Source organism: Dipodomys spectabilis, unplaced genomic scaffold, assembly GCF_019054845.1.
Source record: "Dipodomys spectabilis isolate Male_0828 unplaced genomic scaffold, ASM1905484v1 ptg000032l, whole genome shotgun sequence".
Lineage (NCBI taxonomy): Eukaryota > Metazoa > Chordata > Mammalia > Rodentia > Heteromyidae > Dipodomys > Dipodomys spectabilis.
Window position 1 is genome coordinate 21,627,346 of NW_024870709.1, and position 19,073 is coordinate 21,646,418.

The following is a 19,073-nucleotide window of genomic DNA, read 5'->3' on the forward strand; positions in this document are numbered from 1 at the left end:
CGAGGGCACAGTCCGACGCCGCCGCTCCGCCGGGGTGTTCGAGACTTCGAGACCATCCCCGCCCCCCTCCCCCGCCGGGAATCCCAAGACGCTCGTGACCTCCAAGGCGAAGGCACACAGCCGCGAGGCGAGGCGAAGACCTGGGCGAGCCTGGGAGCCAGGCACCCGCCGCTTCTCAGTCTGCGTGACTCCCCCTGGCCGTTTCCTCCCTCCTTCTGGCTTTCCTCGGACTCGAAGCCGCCCGGGCGCCCCTTCCTCCCCGCCCCCAGGAAAACGGAATCGCTTTCCCTTAGCGGGCAAGTTGGGGTGACCGTGGCACTCCAGAGCGCCTGGGCGGCCCTAAGCCTCTGCCACCAAGCTGTGTCGGGACCTGGAGCGCTCGCCCACCGCACCAGCACCCCCCCCCCCGGCCCCCAGCGGCGGCGGCGGCGGCAGCGGCAGCGGCAGCGTCCGCAGAAAACTGGGCTTCATCAGGTCAGCGCTGACGATTGCAACCCGGAGCTCAGTGCTCGGAGGAGACTTCAGCCTCCCAGATGCCGAGGTGGATCCCATGGCCCCCGCGAGGCACAGACACGGCCCTATCCGTGATGCCGGCTCCCGCGATTGCCACCCAGGCGAGGGGCTGAGGGTGCAGCCCGCCGATCGCCCCGGCCACTCGTGACCTGGCCGAGCCACCCCATCTGCCCAGCTGTGCCCGCACCAGCGGCCAGAGGAAAGTTCTCGCGTCCCAGGCGCCTCTGCACCTCAGCTGTGCCTCCTCTACTTTGGGCTTTCCAAGTGCCCACTTGTGTCCAGGGAAGCGCTCGGACCGCCCCGAGTGCCCGTGGCACCTGCTGGTCCCTCCCTCCCCCACCCCCCACGTCCCCTGCGCCCCTCCCCCAAACCACAGCCCCAGCTCCTCTCGCTTGCTCGCTCGCTCGCTCCTGCGCGCGCGCTCTCCCGGGCCCAAGTGAATAGTCCTCGCGCGAGCGGGACACGGCGGTGGATGCAATTCCCTTCGCCTCCAGCCGCCAGGAGCTCCCTGGCGCCGCAGGCACCGACCTCTTCCCCAGCAGCTGAGCAGGCACCTGGGCAGCCTGGACCCTTGTGCCCTGCTCCCGGGGCCTCGCGCGGGGGGCGCCCCGGGACACCCCCTGCGGGCCGGGTGGAGGAAGAAGAGGAAGAAGAAGAGGAGGAGGAGGAGGAAGACAGGGAGCAGGACCTCCACTGCCCGCGGAACACTTGGCTCCGTCGCTGCCACTTCTTTTTAAAGGGGAGAAGAGAGCCTGGGAGAGCCATGGGGGGCTGCGAAGTCCTAGAATTTCTTTTGCAATTTGGATTCTTTCTGCCGCTGCTGACAGCTTGGCCGGGCGACTGCAGTCACGTCTCCACCAACCAAGGTAAGGAAGGGGCAGGGTGGGATAAGGGTCGAGGGGCAGGAGGGTGTTTAGAAGATTTCCAGCCGCTAACTTCGCCCTGACTCAGTTTCTCTGGGCTCGCCACCTGAGGGGATCGAGGATATTTTCTGAAACCAGCGCGCTCTGCTCCATCCACACCGCCCCAGGACCCCAGGGCCCCACACATCAGCTTCCAGATTTCTTTTCAAAGGGCATCAGTAGCACGTGGGTCCAGTCTTTGGTGGCTGCGGGATTGCCATCGCCCCCCCGCTCCCGCCCCAGGTCAAGCTTCTTGGCACAGACCTAATGGAGAATTCTGGCTCTTGGTGGTCTCTCATAACAGGGTCACATGTGGATTCTTCCACAAGCCTACTTGAAAGGCAGATCATTGCTTCTGCTTCTACTCTGGGAGTACCAGCCTTCGGCCTCCAGTAACTCTAGGTCGCCCTGGCCCGGGTCTCCTTTCTTAACCCTGTCGGCCAGCCTATCCACACCATGAAATACACACTTGAGCAAAATTATTCTGAGCTCACGTAGTCAAAGATCTGTGATGAGCTTGCTAATTCCTGACAGTGTGGAGTAGATAAGCATGATGTGTGGATTTTCTACTTGGGAATATCTTCTTCGTTAAGTCCCTGTCACGTTTCCTGGAGGAAATTGTATGTGGATAAAATGTCGAAGTGAAGGTCAATAGTTTGAGAAAAGTGATTTGAAGCTCTTAGAGCATTTGCTAATGTCCCTTCTAAATCTTTAGGCAACCTATCTCTTTGGATTTCTGTTGTACTTCAAGATCTGTCAGACCACCACCAGCCTGTTCTGCATCTCCTTACACTAAGTATCAAGCAACTATGAAAGTTTTCCCTTCCATACCTTAATGGACTAGATGTCGTCACTGGCTGTGGGTGACAAGGGCTGTTACTTATTTTCTGATTATCTCCTGCTACTTCCAATATAAAGCAGGTGTGACCACTTAACACGTGATCGTTTGGCATGTGTTTGGGGAGGGGGTTACATACTGTTTACAAATAATACAAACGGAAGCCATAGGAGGGGGTGTACTTTTTGCAGGAAGGGGAGGAGGCTAAGAGAGATGACAAGTCAAACGACGCAGCCTTACACTTGATTAGAAATATGCATGCCCGTTTTATTTAATTTAGACATTAATAGCCATTCAGAATCAATTTTCACTGAATTCTCAGTTATGCAGTAGGCATGTTTGCTGTGCTTTCGTACCTGTGACCTTTTGCCTGGCAATAGGAAATCAGAAGTGCTTTGTGAATTTGGGAACCGTATATTGCTCTTGTGACTTTGAAGATATTTCACATAAGTGACAGCAGTAGCACCATGGACTTCTATGGCCATGTCTACAGTCTCACACATTTTCATTTGTTTGCAGAGACAATTGGTATTAAGCACCAAAGGATAGTTTACTTCAGAGAAAATAGATAGAGTGTGAAGGTGGTGACTTAGTTCGTTGGCATTTTTTATCATAAGTCTAGGAAACAACCTTTGATAATGGAAAAATCAACACTTGTGTTTTATACTTACCTACGAATGCTAAACAGATGATTTGTTTACTCAAAATTTTAAACTATTATATGTAATAAGATAATTTTCCTAAATAGTGCTTTATTTAATGACTGGGTAATTTTTTAGCAACCACTGTAAATCCTGGGCTTTCTAACTAATTTGAATAAATCATATATGTATATACCCACATGACTAAAATGCAGTCCTATTAAAATGTATCATTTGAAAGTAGGACCTTGAAGATGTTGATATTAAATTCAGGAATAACCTCTTGTTACACTTGTAGTATATTTTCTTTGCTTATCTGCTTCAATAACTTTTGCTACTATTTAGTGATGCTTTATCCAGAATACCAAATATATATATATATATATATATATAATCTGTTTATTTATCAATTGGCTTAAATTTATATTCATAAATGTTTCCTGCCTAATTTTCCCATCAGTTAAATAGGATCACTAAAATATTGCTACTGGAACTCTTATAAGAATATGCTTAGGTAAACTACTAAAAGGTTAAGTAAGGTAAAATTTAACTGAATTCTTCAACCCAAACAGAGAAAGTGTCATCAAATATTTTTGCTAATCCCAAGTGATTATACAATTCCTTTTATAGATTAAACTGGCAGATTAGAAATTTTGCCTGATAGTATTTTTAGATTACTTTGAAATATGAAAATCACAACAAAAAGTTAACATCAACTTTCTAAATATTGTTCTTGTAAATGTTTTAGAGATATTTCATAAGTTTGGTTCATAGATAACTAGTCAAAATATTGTCTTATACATCACTCATGTAGAATATTACATATTATATGTATACAACATGGAAAGGTTAAAGTAAAATACAAATTTAGTGTCTTACACTGTAAAATAAATGTTGGATGTATGAGTAACATTTTCTTTGGGGAAGACATTTTTCATTTTCTAGAAATTAGTATTAAACTTTTTAAAAGTTGTTATTTTGTAGAGGATCAAATTTCATTTCTATTTAAATTTTCTTCTTAACAATATTCCCAAAGTAAAAATTTGTTACTCTACTTTAAGTGTACAAAATTGTATGAAATCCTTCATGGTCAAAAAGAATAGCCCACAGGTACCCTCCTCCTTTCATCCCAGCCCTTCCTTCTGAGCCTGGATCAAATAATGACAATAGAAAACAGTGAACAAAGTCATCCTTCTGACATGATACTGAGGGTAATTTCACTAGAGGATGGATCTCTCCTGTTTTCTTGAGTAACTGTAAAGTTGTGCATTGAGCAAAGTTAACCAATTTCACTTTTTTCTTTCAATAACCAAAAACCAATCTATAATAAGTCATGCTTTTATATCATTTTTACCTGATTAAGTGAAAGCACTAGTTGTAATCATATCTCTTTCATTCTAATTTAACCTCCATTTCAAGTCATAATATTAAAGAGATACTTGCAATTTTTATTTAAACATCAGTTTTAATCTTCTGATATATACAACCTATCATTTATATACTGGTCTTGCTTCATGTGTAAATTAAACATGTTTTCTGATTAGTAGCCATTAGGCATCTATTTTATGTAAAAATTACTATTTTAATAAAGAGCACTTTATAACCTATGTGAGTTGATGCATCTTTCAGAAGTACCTCCTGTTTATAGAAATAGTCAATTGCATAAACAAATACTTCATAAAGTCAAGTTATAATTTCAGTACATGGATCCAGTGACCTAATTTTATTGACATACTTGTGAGAATTGATTTTTTCATAAAATGTAATGACAAGAGGTACAAGTAAAATATTAGCGTGGCCAGTTGCTTTCTATGAATTGATTTTAATAAACTGACTAAAACATCAACCAAGGTGACACATATAAAGTGCTAGGCAGAAAAATATCTGCCCAGCTAAACTCATGCCCTAAAATTAGTTGAAGTTCAGTACATATTTTTCACAAACTGTCATATTAAATATTGTTATATTTTAATGTAGAAATTAAGAAAATATGAAAGTGCTTCAGTTAAATTTAAATAAGGAAAATATTTAAAATGATGCTAAATTAGGATAAAAAGATGATTTACAGAGAATATTTATTGAAGATACTTCATAATAGATGAAATTGATTTTCAGGTTAGGGATAAACTGATTATTGTAAAGATGTAAGGGACAGTTATCAAATGCCTCTGGTTAAACATAAGTACACCCTGAATGTCATTTTTATTTTAGAATAAATAATTTTATCATTATTATGATTAACATCCAAAGTAGAAAGATATGTTTTTATATAGATTAGTCAAATACCGTCTAAGTATGGTTTGTTCTGGGTTTGAAATGAAAGTAACATAAAAAGCACTTTGGGTACATAAATAATATTTATTAAGGACCACTCCTTTAAACATCTTTCAAAAAATATCATAACCAACGACCAACATAACCAACATAAGCACATATGTTCAAATCATTTTAAAATATCTAAGAGAGAAAAAGACTTATTTAAAAAAATAAGGAAGAAAGGCATATTCTTAATGATATAAGAGAAATTAATGGTTAAGTTATAGCTTCTATTTTTACTGTGTTAAACAAAATAATTACAAAACATTAGAGTAAAGAACTTTAGTTTCTTCTTCAATCCTTGTTAATATAAACTCTTGAAGTATGGAAGACACCATCATTTTTAGTTCTGCAAACTAATCCTTTCGCTACCATGCAATCTTAGTATTCACCCTCCTTTTCTATCTTCCTTTCCTCCTTCTAACTGCAGGTTTTGAGTATGTCAAGCCAAGCCCAACACTCATATATTTCTCTTCATTATACTGTTGGTTCAACACTTCTTAGGATTATAAACAGGGTAGTGATCAGTAGGTGTATGTTACATAACCCAAATAGGTTGAATTTACCCAAATAAATGTTATCAAACATGTAATCAAATAAACTCATATTTATGCACACATAATATTTTGTTCATTATATTATTTTGGTCCCTGTAGACTTCATTTCTTTAAAAAAAATGAATATAAGTTGGGTATCAGTGGCTCATGCCTGTAGTCATAGCTACTCAAGAGGATGAGGTCTGAAGAATTAACTAACCCAAACAGAAAAGTCCTTGAAACTTTTGTCTCCAATTAACCACCCAAAAGTGGAACTGTGGATCCAGTGGTACTGTGCTAGCCTTGAGCAAAAGAGCTCTAAGAGAGCACCCAGGCCCTGAGTTAAGATGGTTCCAGGACACACATGCGTGTGCGTGTGTGCACATGTGCACACACACAAATAAAAATATCTCATTTCGAGTATTTTCTAGATTATACAATGTAGATGATGAAGAGAAAAGATAATTCATATAGGTATGTTCTGTGTCCAGGAAGTTGGATAAGTGAATAAAACAGTAAAGCCTAGAAATTCCAGACAATAAAAGCCAGAAGACAGAGAACAAGAGGAGAGTCTTGCTATGGGAAATGGGAGTGTAGAAAAGGCCTTTATGGGGTTGGGGATGACATTCAAGACTAGTTCTCAAGGAAGAAAAAGAGCTAATTGGGCATAGAAAGAAGAGTGCATTAAAGGTAGAGGAAACTGCCTGGAAGTGAATGAGCCTGACATATTTGAAGTATTGAGTCCAGTGTGATTAGAATTTACTAAGCAAGGAAAAGAGCTGCAAAAACTGAAGTTTGAATGATAGTACCAGGATTCAATGGAGTAGAAAAACAGCCAAGGTAAGCAGTTGAGTTTTCACATTATCATAGGTAAGATATAAAGCAAATGAATAAAGCAGGCTATTTTACATTTTAATAGGACTATGGCTAGTGAGCAGAGATGCCTGGAAGATGCCAAGGGAAGATTTAGGCATTCTGCAAATTCAAAAAAAGGTTTTGTGGTGGCCAGACCTAAAACAGGAACAATGAGAAGGGAAAGCTGATGGACCTGAGTCAGGTTTTGGAAGCAGAATTTATGGGCCTCTATTGTTCCTGCAGGAAAAAAAAATGTATGAATTCAACATTCTCTTAAGTTTCTTCTCAAGGAATTCTAATATTCTTTACTCCTTATTAAAATGACCTTGAAGACAAATGGAGTAGAACAAAAATATACAGCCCATTTCCCATTTAGTCAGGTGGAACCGACTGTGATTTAAAACATAATCCTAATGGTTCAGCTTTTCTATTTCATGACACTGTATGCAATGACTTTCCTATCAGATCAGAAAATGTAGTTTTCTGATGCTTGTCTGAAGTCATAACTTGCCATAGTCATTCTTTTTCTGTGCACGAGGACACAACTAAGTAGGTATGCATTTTCATAAGGCAACATGACATCTGATACAGTCTTATTTTAACTAACAAAGAAAAATATTTGAGGATTTCTAAATGTATCGCTTTTATTCATATTTTGATCAAATGGCTTTAATTGTAAGTAAAAACTGTCAGTTGCATGGATATTAAGTAGATATCCTCAGATACTTTGTCCAAGTCTTCTCCTTGGATTCTGTTTAAATTAAAAGAAACAAATGTTTGTCTACAAAACTTATGAGACCTAGAAAGTAAAATTTAAGAATATAGGGTACTCTTGGGGGCAAGGACAAGTGAAAAACATGTTTCTTGGTTTTGGGTTTTTTTTTTTTAACTATAATAGTAAATTTCAGTTGGTTTAAACCCTTCCTGACCACTAGTTAACACACTGTACATTGATTTGCTTTTTGATAATATTAGAAGAAAATTATTTTAAAACTATATAAAAGCATAAAATTTCTAATTTGATCTTAGTTTGTATTTTGAAAAGTCATACTTGGAAGAACTACACCCAAACATTTCTAAATATTTTCAAATATATTCAAAGAGCTACACTTACCAGGGGAGTTTGAGCTCCCTTGTACAACCACAGATTAGAAAAATTATGTAAATAAGAAAGTAATTCATCTTACAAGATGTTCCAGAAAAAATTAATTATTCCTTTACAGGAAACAATATGACTTATTATAAGATTCAGGCCTGAATTACAAATATTTTAACTAAAATGAAACATTGACTTTTTAACTATATGAAAAGTTTCAAGAATAACTTTCTTTCCCAAAATATATAATCAAACATAGTTTCTGATCTTCATCACATTTAGTTTTAAATTTATCAGGAAAAACTCCATAATATCATAGGAAAATAAAGTTCTATAAAATGTATGTATCTTTAATTTTGTATTTATATATAAATACATAATTTCAAACATATATATGTATACATCAATGCTATATGATGTTCAAAATTTATAATTAAACATTTTGTATAGCATTTATTTGAAAGGACTATCTTTTATTTTATCACATTTTTTTCTAGGTTGCAAAACAAGTCATTCACCAAGCACATATGAACTATCAGACATCATGCTAGTTACTGATGCTTTGATGATTATCCACGATCTGTTCTCTGAAATTTCAGTAAACTCTGTTTTTGTTATCTATATTTAACTATTTGTTATTTACTTTTCATTCACATGATGATATTTATAAGGTGAAGGACTTTACTATATAAATAATATCCTGTAACAGAAAAAAAAGTTAAATGTTCTCTATGTCTTTATGTGCTTTTTATTTAAATAGTGACACTTATTTCCTCTGCTCTTTTGAGGTAGGCAGATATATTGTATAATTATCTGAAAAGAAAATACACATTCAGCAAACATACAATCATTGAGTGTAATAAAATATTTCTCACTGTGACTTTCCATAGACTGATGAGAAGTGAACTCTAATTAAAAGAGTTTGGAATTATCCTATTCTGGTATATTTATTTAAAGAGAGGCAAATTTTACAACCATATTTTTTGTGGAACTTTCTAAGTTGCCAATCTCAAGCAGCAGTGAGCATATGTTTTAAGGCACTCTGAAGCAAGAATTGAGATGGGAATGTGTGCTTTCAACTTCTGTCTTGAAAATATATCCAGCTTCTCCAGGGTTATTGCAACTCGGAGGGTAAAATGCAAGGGGGATGCAAGGGTACTGTTTAGTGCCGCAGCTATTGATCTATTTGTGGACCTGTACCTAGTGGATATAACTGAAAATAATTCCTCTTCCTCCTATTTCATTTAAAAACTTCAGATGTCAAAGCCATTCATTTTTATCATAGGAGATATGAGATAATTGTGGCATTACAATATTGGACAAGAAATATACACATTACTTTACTCATGTAACTATAGCCCCTTTGTACATCACCCTTACAATAAAATGAAATAAAAATTTTAAAAAGAAAATAGATTTTAAGAGACAGAACTATCTCACCTATTATTTTGTGTTTGTAAGCTTAGTTAATTTTTGTGACTATGTGGATCTGATAAAAGAAGCATTACATATAAATATCTATTTGTCATTTATTTATTGTATTTATATGATTAGATAGAGTCTTTTCAGAAAGTAGTCTTTTCAAAAGTACAGTCTTTCAGCTGACTGTACTAAACTTGGACATTTGTAAATTGAGGTACAAGAGCAATGCAAATTGATACATATTGTATTCAGTACATAGTGTATAACATGTAGCTTATGGGAAGACACTTGCTTCAATTATTAAAAATAGCCATCATTTTCAAAATAATGGATGAAGTTTATCTTCCTATAGGAATTGTAGTTGTGTAGAAACTAGGAAATAAAATGGCAATGTGTTAGTAAGAATTAGCTAAGCAAAACTGAAATCATTGTTTGCAGATTGGAGTTGTAGAGACACTTTAATTTTAGAAACGGAACATGTTTTACTCTTTACTATGTTGATATGATACTTTAATATTGTAAAAGATGATTGAAACTAAGCATATAATCAGAGAATTCAATTATAGAGAAACCAGTGTGTGCATTATTCTAAGAATTAATATCTCACACAACTGAAATTGATTTTTTTAAGATAATGTAGTAGCTAAGTCATGACAAACATACCAAAGATCAAAAGAAAATAGAGGCAGGAAAACTGAATGATGGTACTCTTTGTAAAATGAACCTGTTGTTTAAGGATTCTCTCTGGTGATATATATTGAATAAAACACTCTGATCTGATTCCCTTTATCTCTGAGAATATAGACATGTTCTTTATGTTTTACAGTATTGAAACACCTTTTAAGGCTGTTTCTTTGAAGTTATAAAGAATACTTAAATAAAATATTTATCTTATGAATGCAAGTGAAAATAATTAGTAGTTGGAATTGTGCAATGGCATATAACTGAGCCAACTGCTAGATTCCATTGCACAAAAGGCTGAAAGAATTACAATAATTTCTAAAACAAAATGAAGTCTTTATAGAGGTTCACTTGTTAACAGCACCATAATGCTTCCACAAACAACAAAAACTCTAATACCCATGAAAATTTTAAGAATCTCAGCATTCAATAAGGGTAGCTCACTGTTTGTTACCTTGACCCTTTTACATATTACATTTGATGAAAAAGCAATTAGAAAAAGATGTTTTAACGTAAATTTTATTGTAAAGGGGTTACAACTATGTAAGTAAGGTTATGAGTATAATTCCTTTTAGACAATGTCACCCCTCCCTCAATTTCTCCACTCCTTCCACACCTCTTCCTGCCTCCCAAGTTATAATCATTTCTGATGTAATGTGTATGGAGTATCACTGCTGAATTGGTTCACTCTTTGCCCCACCGTTTCTGTGATTTCCCTTCCCTTTACCAAATCAAATAAACTTATATACAAGACAAAGAGCACGGGGCTGGGAAGGTGGTTCAGTGGTAGAGCGCTTGCCTTGCATGCCTGAGGCCCTGGGTTCGATTCCTCAGCACCACATAAGCAAAAAGAAAAAAGCCGGAAGTGGTGCTGTGGCTCAAGTGGTAGAGCACAAGCCTTGAGCTGAAGAGCTGAGGGACAGCGCCCAGGCCCCGAGTTCAAGCCCCACAACCGGACCCAAAAAAAAAAAAAAGACAAAGAGCACAGAAATAAAAAAACAGTGTCAAGAGGAAATAAACCACAGGAATAAGAAAGAAAGAAAAAAGGAAATAACTGCAAACAGTACACTAAAGTAAAAAAAACTTATTTTCATTTCTTGTAATTCCTCTTAATAATCATCCTTTTATATGGTCATTTGAACATAGCTATTGAGCCACTGTGTCTCATAGAAAACACAAACATGTAATTATGACTAGGCTTTTTGTTACTTTTTTCTCACTCTAAAAACCTTCATGATGAGACTATCTTTCATAATATAACACAAAATCTAAATATTCACAGGTTATGTATTACTCGTATTTGTTACTCTAAGTGTTTGAAAACTTTGGGATTCCTGATACTGTTCATATTTGCCTTCAGAAATTAAGTATATTATTGCTTGATAGATCTTGTATTTTGTATTTGGGAAATATATTTCTAGAGTTGCATCAAAGTGGAAATTGTTGCCAGGACTTGATATTTTTAAACAGAAGAAAATCAATAGCAGATTACCCATGATTAGCTGTTGACATTTAGATTTGTACAATTAGAATGTCAAAAAGCACTGAAGACTATCAATCTATCTTCTAAAAAAGAATAATACAATTATTTTCATATCTGTTATTCTATGATCTTCCCTTTACTCCATAAAAATAGAACCAAGCTTTTCTGAACTAATTATTAAAATTATTATACATCCTTTGATAAACCTGCTGCTGGTTTAAATAATTAATTAAAAAAGTCTAGACTGAACAATGCTAATAGATTGCTAATCAATGTGAATAAATAGATAAAGTATTTATCTATTTATTCTTTTTATGATACTGAATTTTGAATTCAGGGCCTCTTACATCTTGAGTAGATGTTCTACCACCAGAGCTGTGCACCTAAGTTAAGATTTGTTTGTTGAACCAGACTTGACTAAAATTTAAAGTATTTTGAATTTTGATGATTGAATTTTAAATATTTGTAATTTTAAATGCACCTCACTAAACATTCCAAAATCACTTTGATATACATCCCATTCTCCAGTCACAGTGTTTGCTTTATGAGAAGTTCTACCAGAATTCAAGAGGCAATCGTGCATGCAACACTGACATTAAAACACCCATTTAATTTTCTTTTATATACTTGTCACAGGCTCGTTTGTTGTCCAAATCCAGTATTTTTCTTTTCCATGTGGTTGGTCTAAGCTTCAAATTTAAAATATGAAATCATTCCTGTTTAATGCAAAAGAAGGGCATACTTCATAGGAATTGGCCATTTGTATTTATCTTGGTTATATAATCAGATCAGAATGATTATGGTTTTAGCATTTATTATGCTAAGTTCTTTATATGTTAGCTCCATGTGGTGGGTTAATTCCATATATTTTTTCTGGAGTCATCTTTTAAATTATTTTTGTTGTTTGGATATCAAGATAGGCTTTAAACCACACATACTGATTTTTTAGGTAATAAGGAAATAAAATGCTCATTTACCAATCACTGTAAACATAGATTATGCACCACAGATAAACTTTCTATCAAGAGGTCAATTGTAGAATTCCAATTTAACTACAATTTAGTTATAATTTAAATACTATTTACCTTCTAGCTTAAATGTGAATTAACCCAAATTCACTTATTTCATTTCCACAAAAAAGGAACGTCTCATATCTACCTGAAAATTGGAAGATGAGAGAGATAATGATGGGCTATGAACTCTACCACTGAATTACAGATCAGTCCAATTTTCTGAGATGTTAAATACGTATAGATCTTTACTCATCCTTTTAATTGTATTTTCTGTGATGGGTTCTGGTTAATGTTAATATATTATGCCTCAGAAAATATGCCAATGGCAGACATTTCTTTTGAAGGTGTAAAGTATTCTATAAAGCAATTAAATAGAATAAAGAAAACTAAACATTCATTTTATGAATTTAAATTCAAGAAATGTCAAGCAAAAACCAGGATGAAATTTTTGCATAAAGGTTTTTTTACCTTGGTCTTATTTATATGAAATAAATGTAATAAAAATACCCCAAATAGAAAAGTCTCATTAGAGAGAAACATCCTGTATTTGAAAACAAAATTAGGAAGAGAGTATATACCTCAATAACAGGGACCAAATTCTTTTTGGTGAGACATCATGAAAGGTTACAGGAGAATGATGACCAAAACTTATGAGAATAGTCTGTTGGAGATTCAATCTGATGTGTCTACTTTCAAGTGATGAAAGAGACAGACATGATGATGATGATGATGATGATGATGATGACGACGACAATGACGACTACTACTCAAGGGGAAGTTGATTTGAGGGCTCAAATACCAACTCCTGCCATAACCATCTTCCCACTGAAAACTTCCAGAATTGTTTACTCTGAAGAAATAACCAAAAATAGGAGTAAACATCATATAAATCAAATCTTTTGTTCATAGTCCCACTCCTCCAAATATGTTTCCAAAGATGGTAGATCTTTAGTCAAGCATAATTCTGCAGACTCTGTCCTGTCTTTGTAGGCCATCAAGCAGCAGATGGGCCCAGAATTCGTTCCCATCTGGTACTGATTTCTTAATTTCTTTCAATGAAGGAACATAGATCTAAGTAATGTGACAGATTCACATACCAAATTTACAAAAGACAAAGAAACCAGGTCAGGAAATAGACCCCTATGTCATGTCCTAAATAAACTCTATGCTGAGACTGTATTTTCTATCTGTGTTTCAGAGGGATAGTCTATGGTGACAGTATAGAGGGTACACTGGCATGCTGGTCAAGTGACTCATACTTTGTCCTGGGCCAATGATGTGGTTTCTCAAGAATATTTAACACTCCTGCTTAAAAGTACGTGATCCTTATGTATTTTTAGTTTGATGCAGATAGAAAAGGATCATTGATTTTACATTTGGCAAACTTTTAAGGGGGATAATACTCCATAATGAAGAAAAAGAAGAGTACAATTAAACACAATAATCTCATTTTATAGATGAGAAAACTGGAGTGCTATGGCCTTGTTACTGGAAGCAGAATCACAATGTGACCTCCAGGCAAATTAATACCTCTAAAAAATCTGTGCTCTCATCCACTGTGTGAAGCTGTTTCTTTTCCCTCCAAGGATTGTACTAAAAAATAATTGGATTAGGGATATGTACTACTCTTAAGTATGAGAGAGGAAAATTGGTAGTTATTCCTCACTTGCTTGCTTGAACATTAAATAATGTTAAACTTTTCCAATTCAACCATTAATGAGTATTTCTTCTTAAAACTGTGTAAACACATATGGCGACTTCCTATCTGAAGGGAGCCTACCAGGATCTGTTCTCAATTACTTTATACTGGATTCTGACTTAAAGATTTAAGTCCTCATTAAATGTTTTTGAGTCATACATAAAGGATGAGGATGTATTTGAATTAAATTATGTATGTTGCTTCTGAGTTATTGAATATTTTTTCAAAAATTTTAAAATAGCTGACATAGCTGTCTCTGTACATTTTAAAAAAATTTTATTTTATTGTAAAGATGATGTACAGAGGGCTTACAGTTACATAAGTAAGATAATGAGTACATTAGTTGTTGAACAGTGTTAACCATTCCCTCATTTTCTCCCACTTACCTTTCCCCTGACTCCCTTATCCCCAACATTGTAAAGTTCATTTCTAACCTAGTGTCTTGTGAGTACTGCTGTTGCATTGGTTTACCCTTTGTCCTTTGTCCTACGATTTTGTTATTCCCCCTCTCTTTCCCAAATTGGATAAACATACATACAAGACACAGGTTACCCAAATCAATTTACAGGCAGTTGCTTACACTCTGCTATAATTGTCTATTTGCATATCAGCACCTTTGTGTACACATATGCACATACATGACTACATACAATCTGAAACACTGTGCTACTTGCTCTACAACTTTAAGTTTCACTAGAGTGCAGTGGTTCACACAACCCTAAGTAGCTTATTTTAGTGTTATCATGAAAAGAATGATAAAGTTAAAGTGTACATTGTTACTTTTTTCTACTGTATTTCAGGTTGTATTACATGAAGTATTCCAAATATAACTTCTTGAGAGTATAGTACAGAGGAAATAAGTTCTAATTTAAGTTTGAATAAATGGATACAACGGGATTTTGTGCTTACAGAGGATATTTTCTCTGCAAAACACCGGTATGCTTTACAGTCAGCAGTCTCTCCTTATACACACAAATAAAAATGTATATACAGATGATGGAAGGCTTGACACACTAGAAAATGTAAAGAAAATGACCACAGACTTTTCAACTGTATTATTTTCAACTGTGTATTAATTTAATTCTACTATAGCACCTTTAATTCTAGCTTTTTAATGTGGAACACTAGCATAAAGTAATGTATGTTAGTGGTTGATTTACCAAAGAAATTTGTGTGAAAGTTAAATAACTCGGCAAAGCTGATCAAATGAATTAGTAACCGCAGAAGAAAAAAGAAGACTATGTTTTCCCTGTTAGATCAATGTACTTTTAAAATGAAATGGTAGGCTGGGTATGTGGCTGGAGTGTTAGAGTACCTGTCTAGCAAATAAAAGGACTGGATTTCAATCTATCACTAAAAATTAGAATCCAACAGTAAAATTCAATGGTATTAAATTGAAATATGATTGCTTTTTGAACTTAAAGTTTCTTGAGAAGCCATACCTCCATTCATTTCCTGATCCTCTTCCTCATGGATTCCCCATGACTTTTCTCCCAAATTGGGTCAGTAGAGCAACAAGCAAGCCACAGTTCCTACAGGAAATACTGCAGACCTTGTTCAAATGAGTTCTGAGGTCCATCCTGGCCAGTTGAATTTGATGTGTCTGGGAGAGTCATTAAGGTTGTCCACTTTAATAAGTATCCTCCACCATTTAGATGCAGATGGTTTGAGAAATACTGACTTGGGTATGCAACCTCAAGACATTTTAGTTCTTTACAAGCTGTAAGCATTAAAGTAGCACAATATAAGCTGGAAACATATTTACTTGTCAGATTTTGGATAAACTCCAAAATTAGATTATCTTAGAGAATCATCTGGAAAGGAGAGAACCAGAGCAGATGTAGACTTGAAGTATAAGAAACTGACAGTATAATTGAAGTGAATTGATTTCAACCATTTTCTTCTTAGTTCTATAAAAGAAAATCTGATTGACCTTCCTTGGGTCACAAGCCTTAGCATGATAGAAAGAACAAAAGTCTTGATTGACACCTTTCCCGTGACTAGACACTCTTTGGGATCAGTAATTCCTCATAAATACTCTTACTAGAGGGATATAACAAGTTCAATGCACAATGGATGATCTAAACCCAACTTATATTTAATCATTTATTTTTGATATAATCAAATAATTTCTTTTAGTATTTTAAACCTTCTCTTAAAACTGGAATAAGTATCTCATACATTTTTTCTACTTAAATATTCTGTAGACTTTCTTGATTAGGTCCAGAAAAATTACCGATCATTTTCCCCCTAGGCTCAGTGTATATATATATGTGTATATATGTGTATATGTATATATATATACATGTAATATTGGAGGTATATAATAACAGAATCATAAATCAAATTTCCTAAAAGTATAACATATCTTAATTCTTCTACTATATTTGAAACATCCTGTGTCACGTTAAAACCTATATTCTACAATATAGAAGATAAGTGAGTCATGTAGATGACTTACAATGTTTCTTTGACAAGAAGTTTGACTTTTAGAAATGATATGCTATGTCAAAAATATTTAATGCACTGAAAATACATTGAAATACTCTGGTTATTTCCATTTATCTGGTTAAGAGTGAGCAAATTTGTGCCACAAAATGCTGTGCCCAGTATTGATCTACCTTCCATATGCAATTATTATGCTTTTAAAAATTAGTGGAGTACTAAAGTGTAGAATTAGATCAATATGCTTCTAAGCCTTATATTTTTAAAATGGCAAAGTATCTGATATTTTAAGGAACTTGAATTTTGAGATGGATGGGGTTTCATCTAAGAATGTAATGAGAAGATCATTTCTCACTGAGACATTTTCCGAGAAGTAGCTGCCCATATGAAACAGTATAAACACCAAGTTTTGAGGGCTAGTCTTGAGGAGCATGTTAAGTTTTTCAGTTTATTATTCTTACCACAGTTTCTATGGTAATGATATTTTCATTATCATATTCATTTTGCGGATAAAGGAAATCTAGACACAAAATAATCAATCTGATATGGTACAACACAAAAACTGACATAGATCTGGAGTAAAATATTTCAGAGTTGGAAAGAGACATAGAACTTACTCTCTAGAACCTTCAGAGAGAACTAAATCTGTTAGCAGCAGCTCAATTTCAGACTCCAGTCTCTGTAAGAAAGAAGAATCCTGTTATTCTGAGTCAGTAAGGTTTTTGTATGCTGTTAAGAGAACCACAGGAATCAAATATCCAGATGAAGAATTTTGATACAGTCATTATAGCTCCAAGATGTGTGTTCTTAATGAATATACTAAATTGGTAAGAGAAACGAGCAAAGGCAGCATCTCCCAGGATGTGAAAGAGATCTAGTTTAAGAAAGATAATAGAAAATAAAATTAAAAAAAAAAAGAAAGATAATAGACATTAAAAGAGTTGATCAAACTAATTCTGAAGCTAAAAGTACCAGTTCACATGGCAGTTGGGTGAGAAACAGACCTATCGAATAGATTATTATCCTTTTCTGAGATGTTTTGGACCAAAATATGTCAGATTTTAGATGTTTTTGGTTTGGTAATAGTTGCTCATTGATCAGGGAATAATTAAAGTATACAATCCAAGTCTAAACCTAAATTCATTTATGTGTTATCTGCATATTATAGTCATAGCCATGAAGTTAATTTTATGCTGTATTTTTAGGTTATCTGCATTTTAAGTGTCACCATTACTTGAGGTGAGGTGTGGATCATGTCAAACCTCAAAATGTTTCATATTTGGGAACTTCAAATTAATGGTGCATAATCTCTTTTCCTTTAACATTCATGAACTGAGTAGCAAAAACGAAAAGAAATATGGTAAGTTTGACTCAATATAAATGGAAAATGATCTGAGCATATTTTGAATATAAATTAGATAAGTTAATCAGTTTTTAAAAATATTATCTAGATATCCCTTAATAAATTTCTGAATCAAGAAAGAAAATGGACAGGAAATTATTTACTCCTGTTTGGATGAAGAGTATATATGTGTGCATTATTATATATCATTCGATAGATTAGATAGATAGATAGATAGATAGATAATTCAGTTTGTAAAGGACTCAAAATTTGTATATGCTCAGGCTTTAAATATTAGTGCATTAAATGGAAAAATATGGAAAAAGTTTGTTTGCATTCAGAGTACACATTTGGTTCATAGCTCATTCAATAGACAGTTGTGGAATAAAGACAAAAGTCATGTATACTATAGGTTTCTTCTTTTCAGAAATAAATAAATAAAATGAAGATACAATGACACAGGAGAGTTAGACATAAACTGGAATTACTTAGAAGATATGTTGATAGCTCAGCTCTCCACATTAAAATCTGTAATAAAAAGCTAAAGATGTCAGAGTTGCTCTGAACTGTCAAGAATCTCTAATAGCCCAGAAGTCATGACATTTTCTCAGTTTTGTGGGATGATTAAAGATAAGTTAAAGACAATTTTCTGCTCATATTCAACAGAGGAAGTAGTGATTTATAGAGCAGAGATAAGTTCCAGTTAAAGTCGCAAGAGTAAAGTGCTTGATTTGCATCTCCTTATATTTCTTTCTTGCTTTTTTTTAAAACTTTGTTCAGAACTGCAGAATTAAATAAGCCTGAAACTGAATCCGAGCACCTTCCTTTATTAAAAATGGATTTCTTAGTATCTTGGTCTTGCTTTAATTTTTTTTTATAAAATAGCCAAACAGACATTGTTCACTTTTGAGAATTTATTGGTGGGATATGTAGAAAAGTACTTGGCTATACAACAATAATCACAATAATTAAAAGTAACCTTAACCAAACCTTTTCTATGTTTTCAACACTTAGTGAAAATAAATGAAATATAAAATAAATGAATCCAAAGGAATAGATTGTGTTACTTCAGCTCAATAACAGAGAATTCTGAGATATAATTTGTTTGTACACAAATTTATGAATTGCCAATATTGATTTGGGAATCAAAGCTAAATCCTTACATTTAAAACTTTCTTATGCAACTAATATTTATTAAATGTTTTACTGTTGGTTGTGCATTATAGAAACATATATTTTTAAGCTTAATTGTAATTCCTTGTGAATCTACTTATAATAGGAAATTACAATC

General features: G+C 35.1%; 1 protein-coding gene across 2 annotated transcripts in view; it reads left to right on the forward strand.

The window, feature by feature from the left end:
- The first annotated feature begins 985 nt into the window (after window positions 1–985).
- The window catches only part of Epha6 (EPH receptor A6), a 732,346-nt gene continuing 714,258 nt past the window's right edge, over window positions 986–19,073 (forward strand). For both annotated transcript variants that reach the window (XM_042676999.1, XM_042677000.1), the window contains exon 1: window positions 986–1,379. In XM_042676999.1, the coding sequence (XP_042532933.1) occupies window positions 986–1,379 (394 nt within the window). The remainder of the gene's footprint in view (window positions 1,380–19,073) is intronic.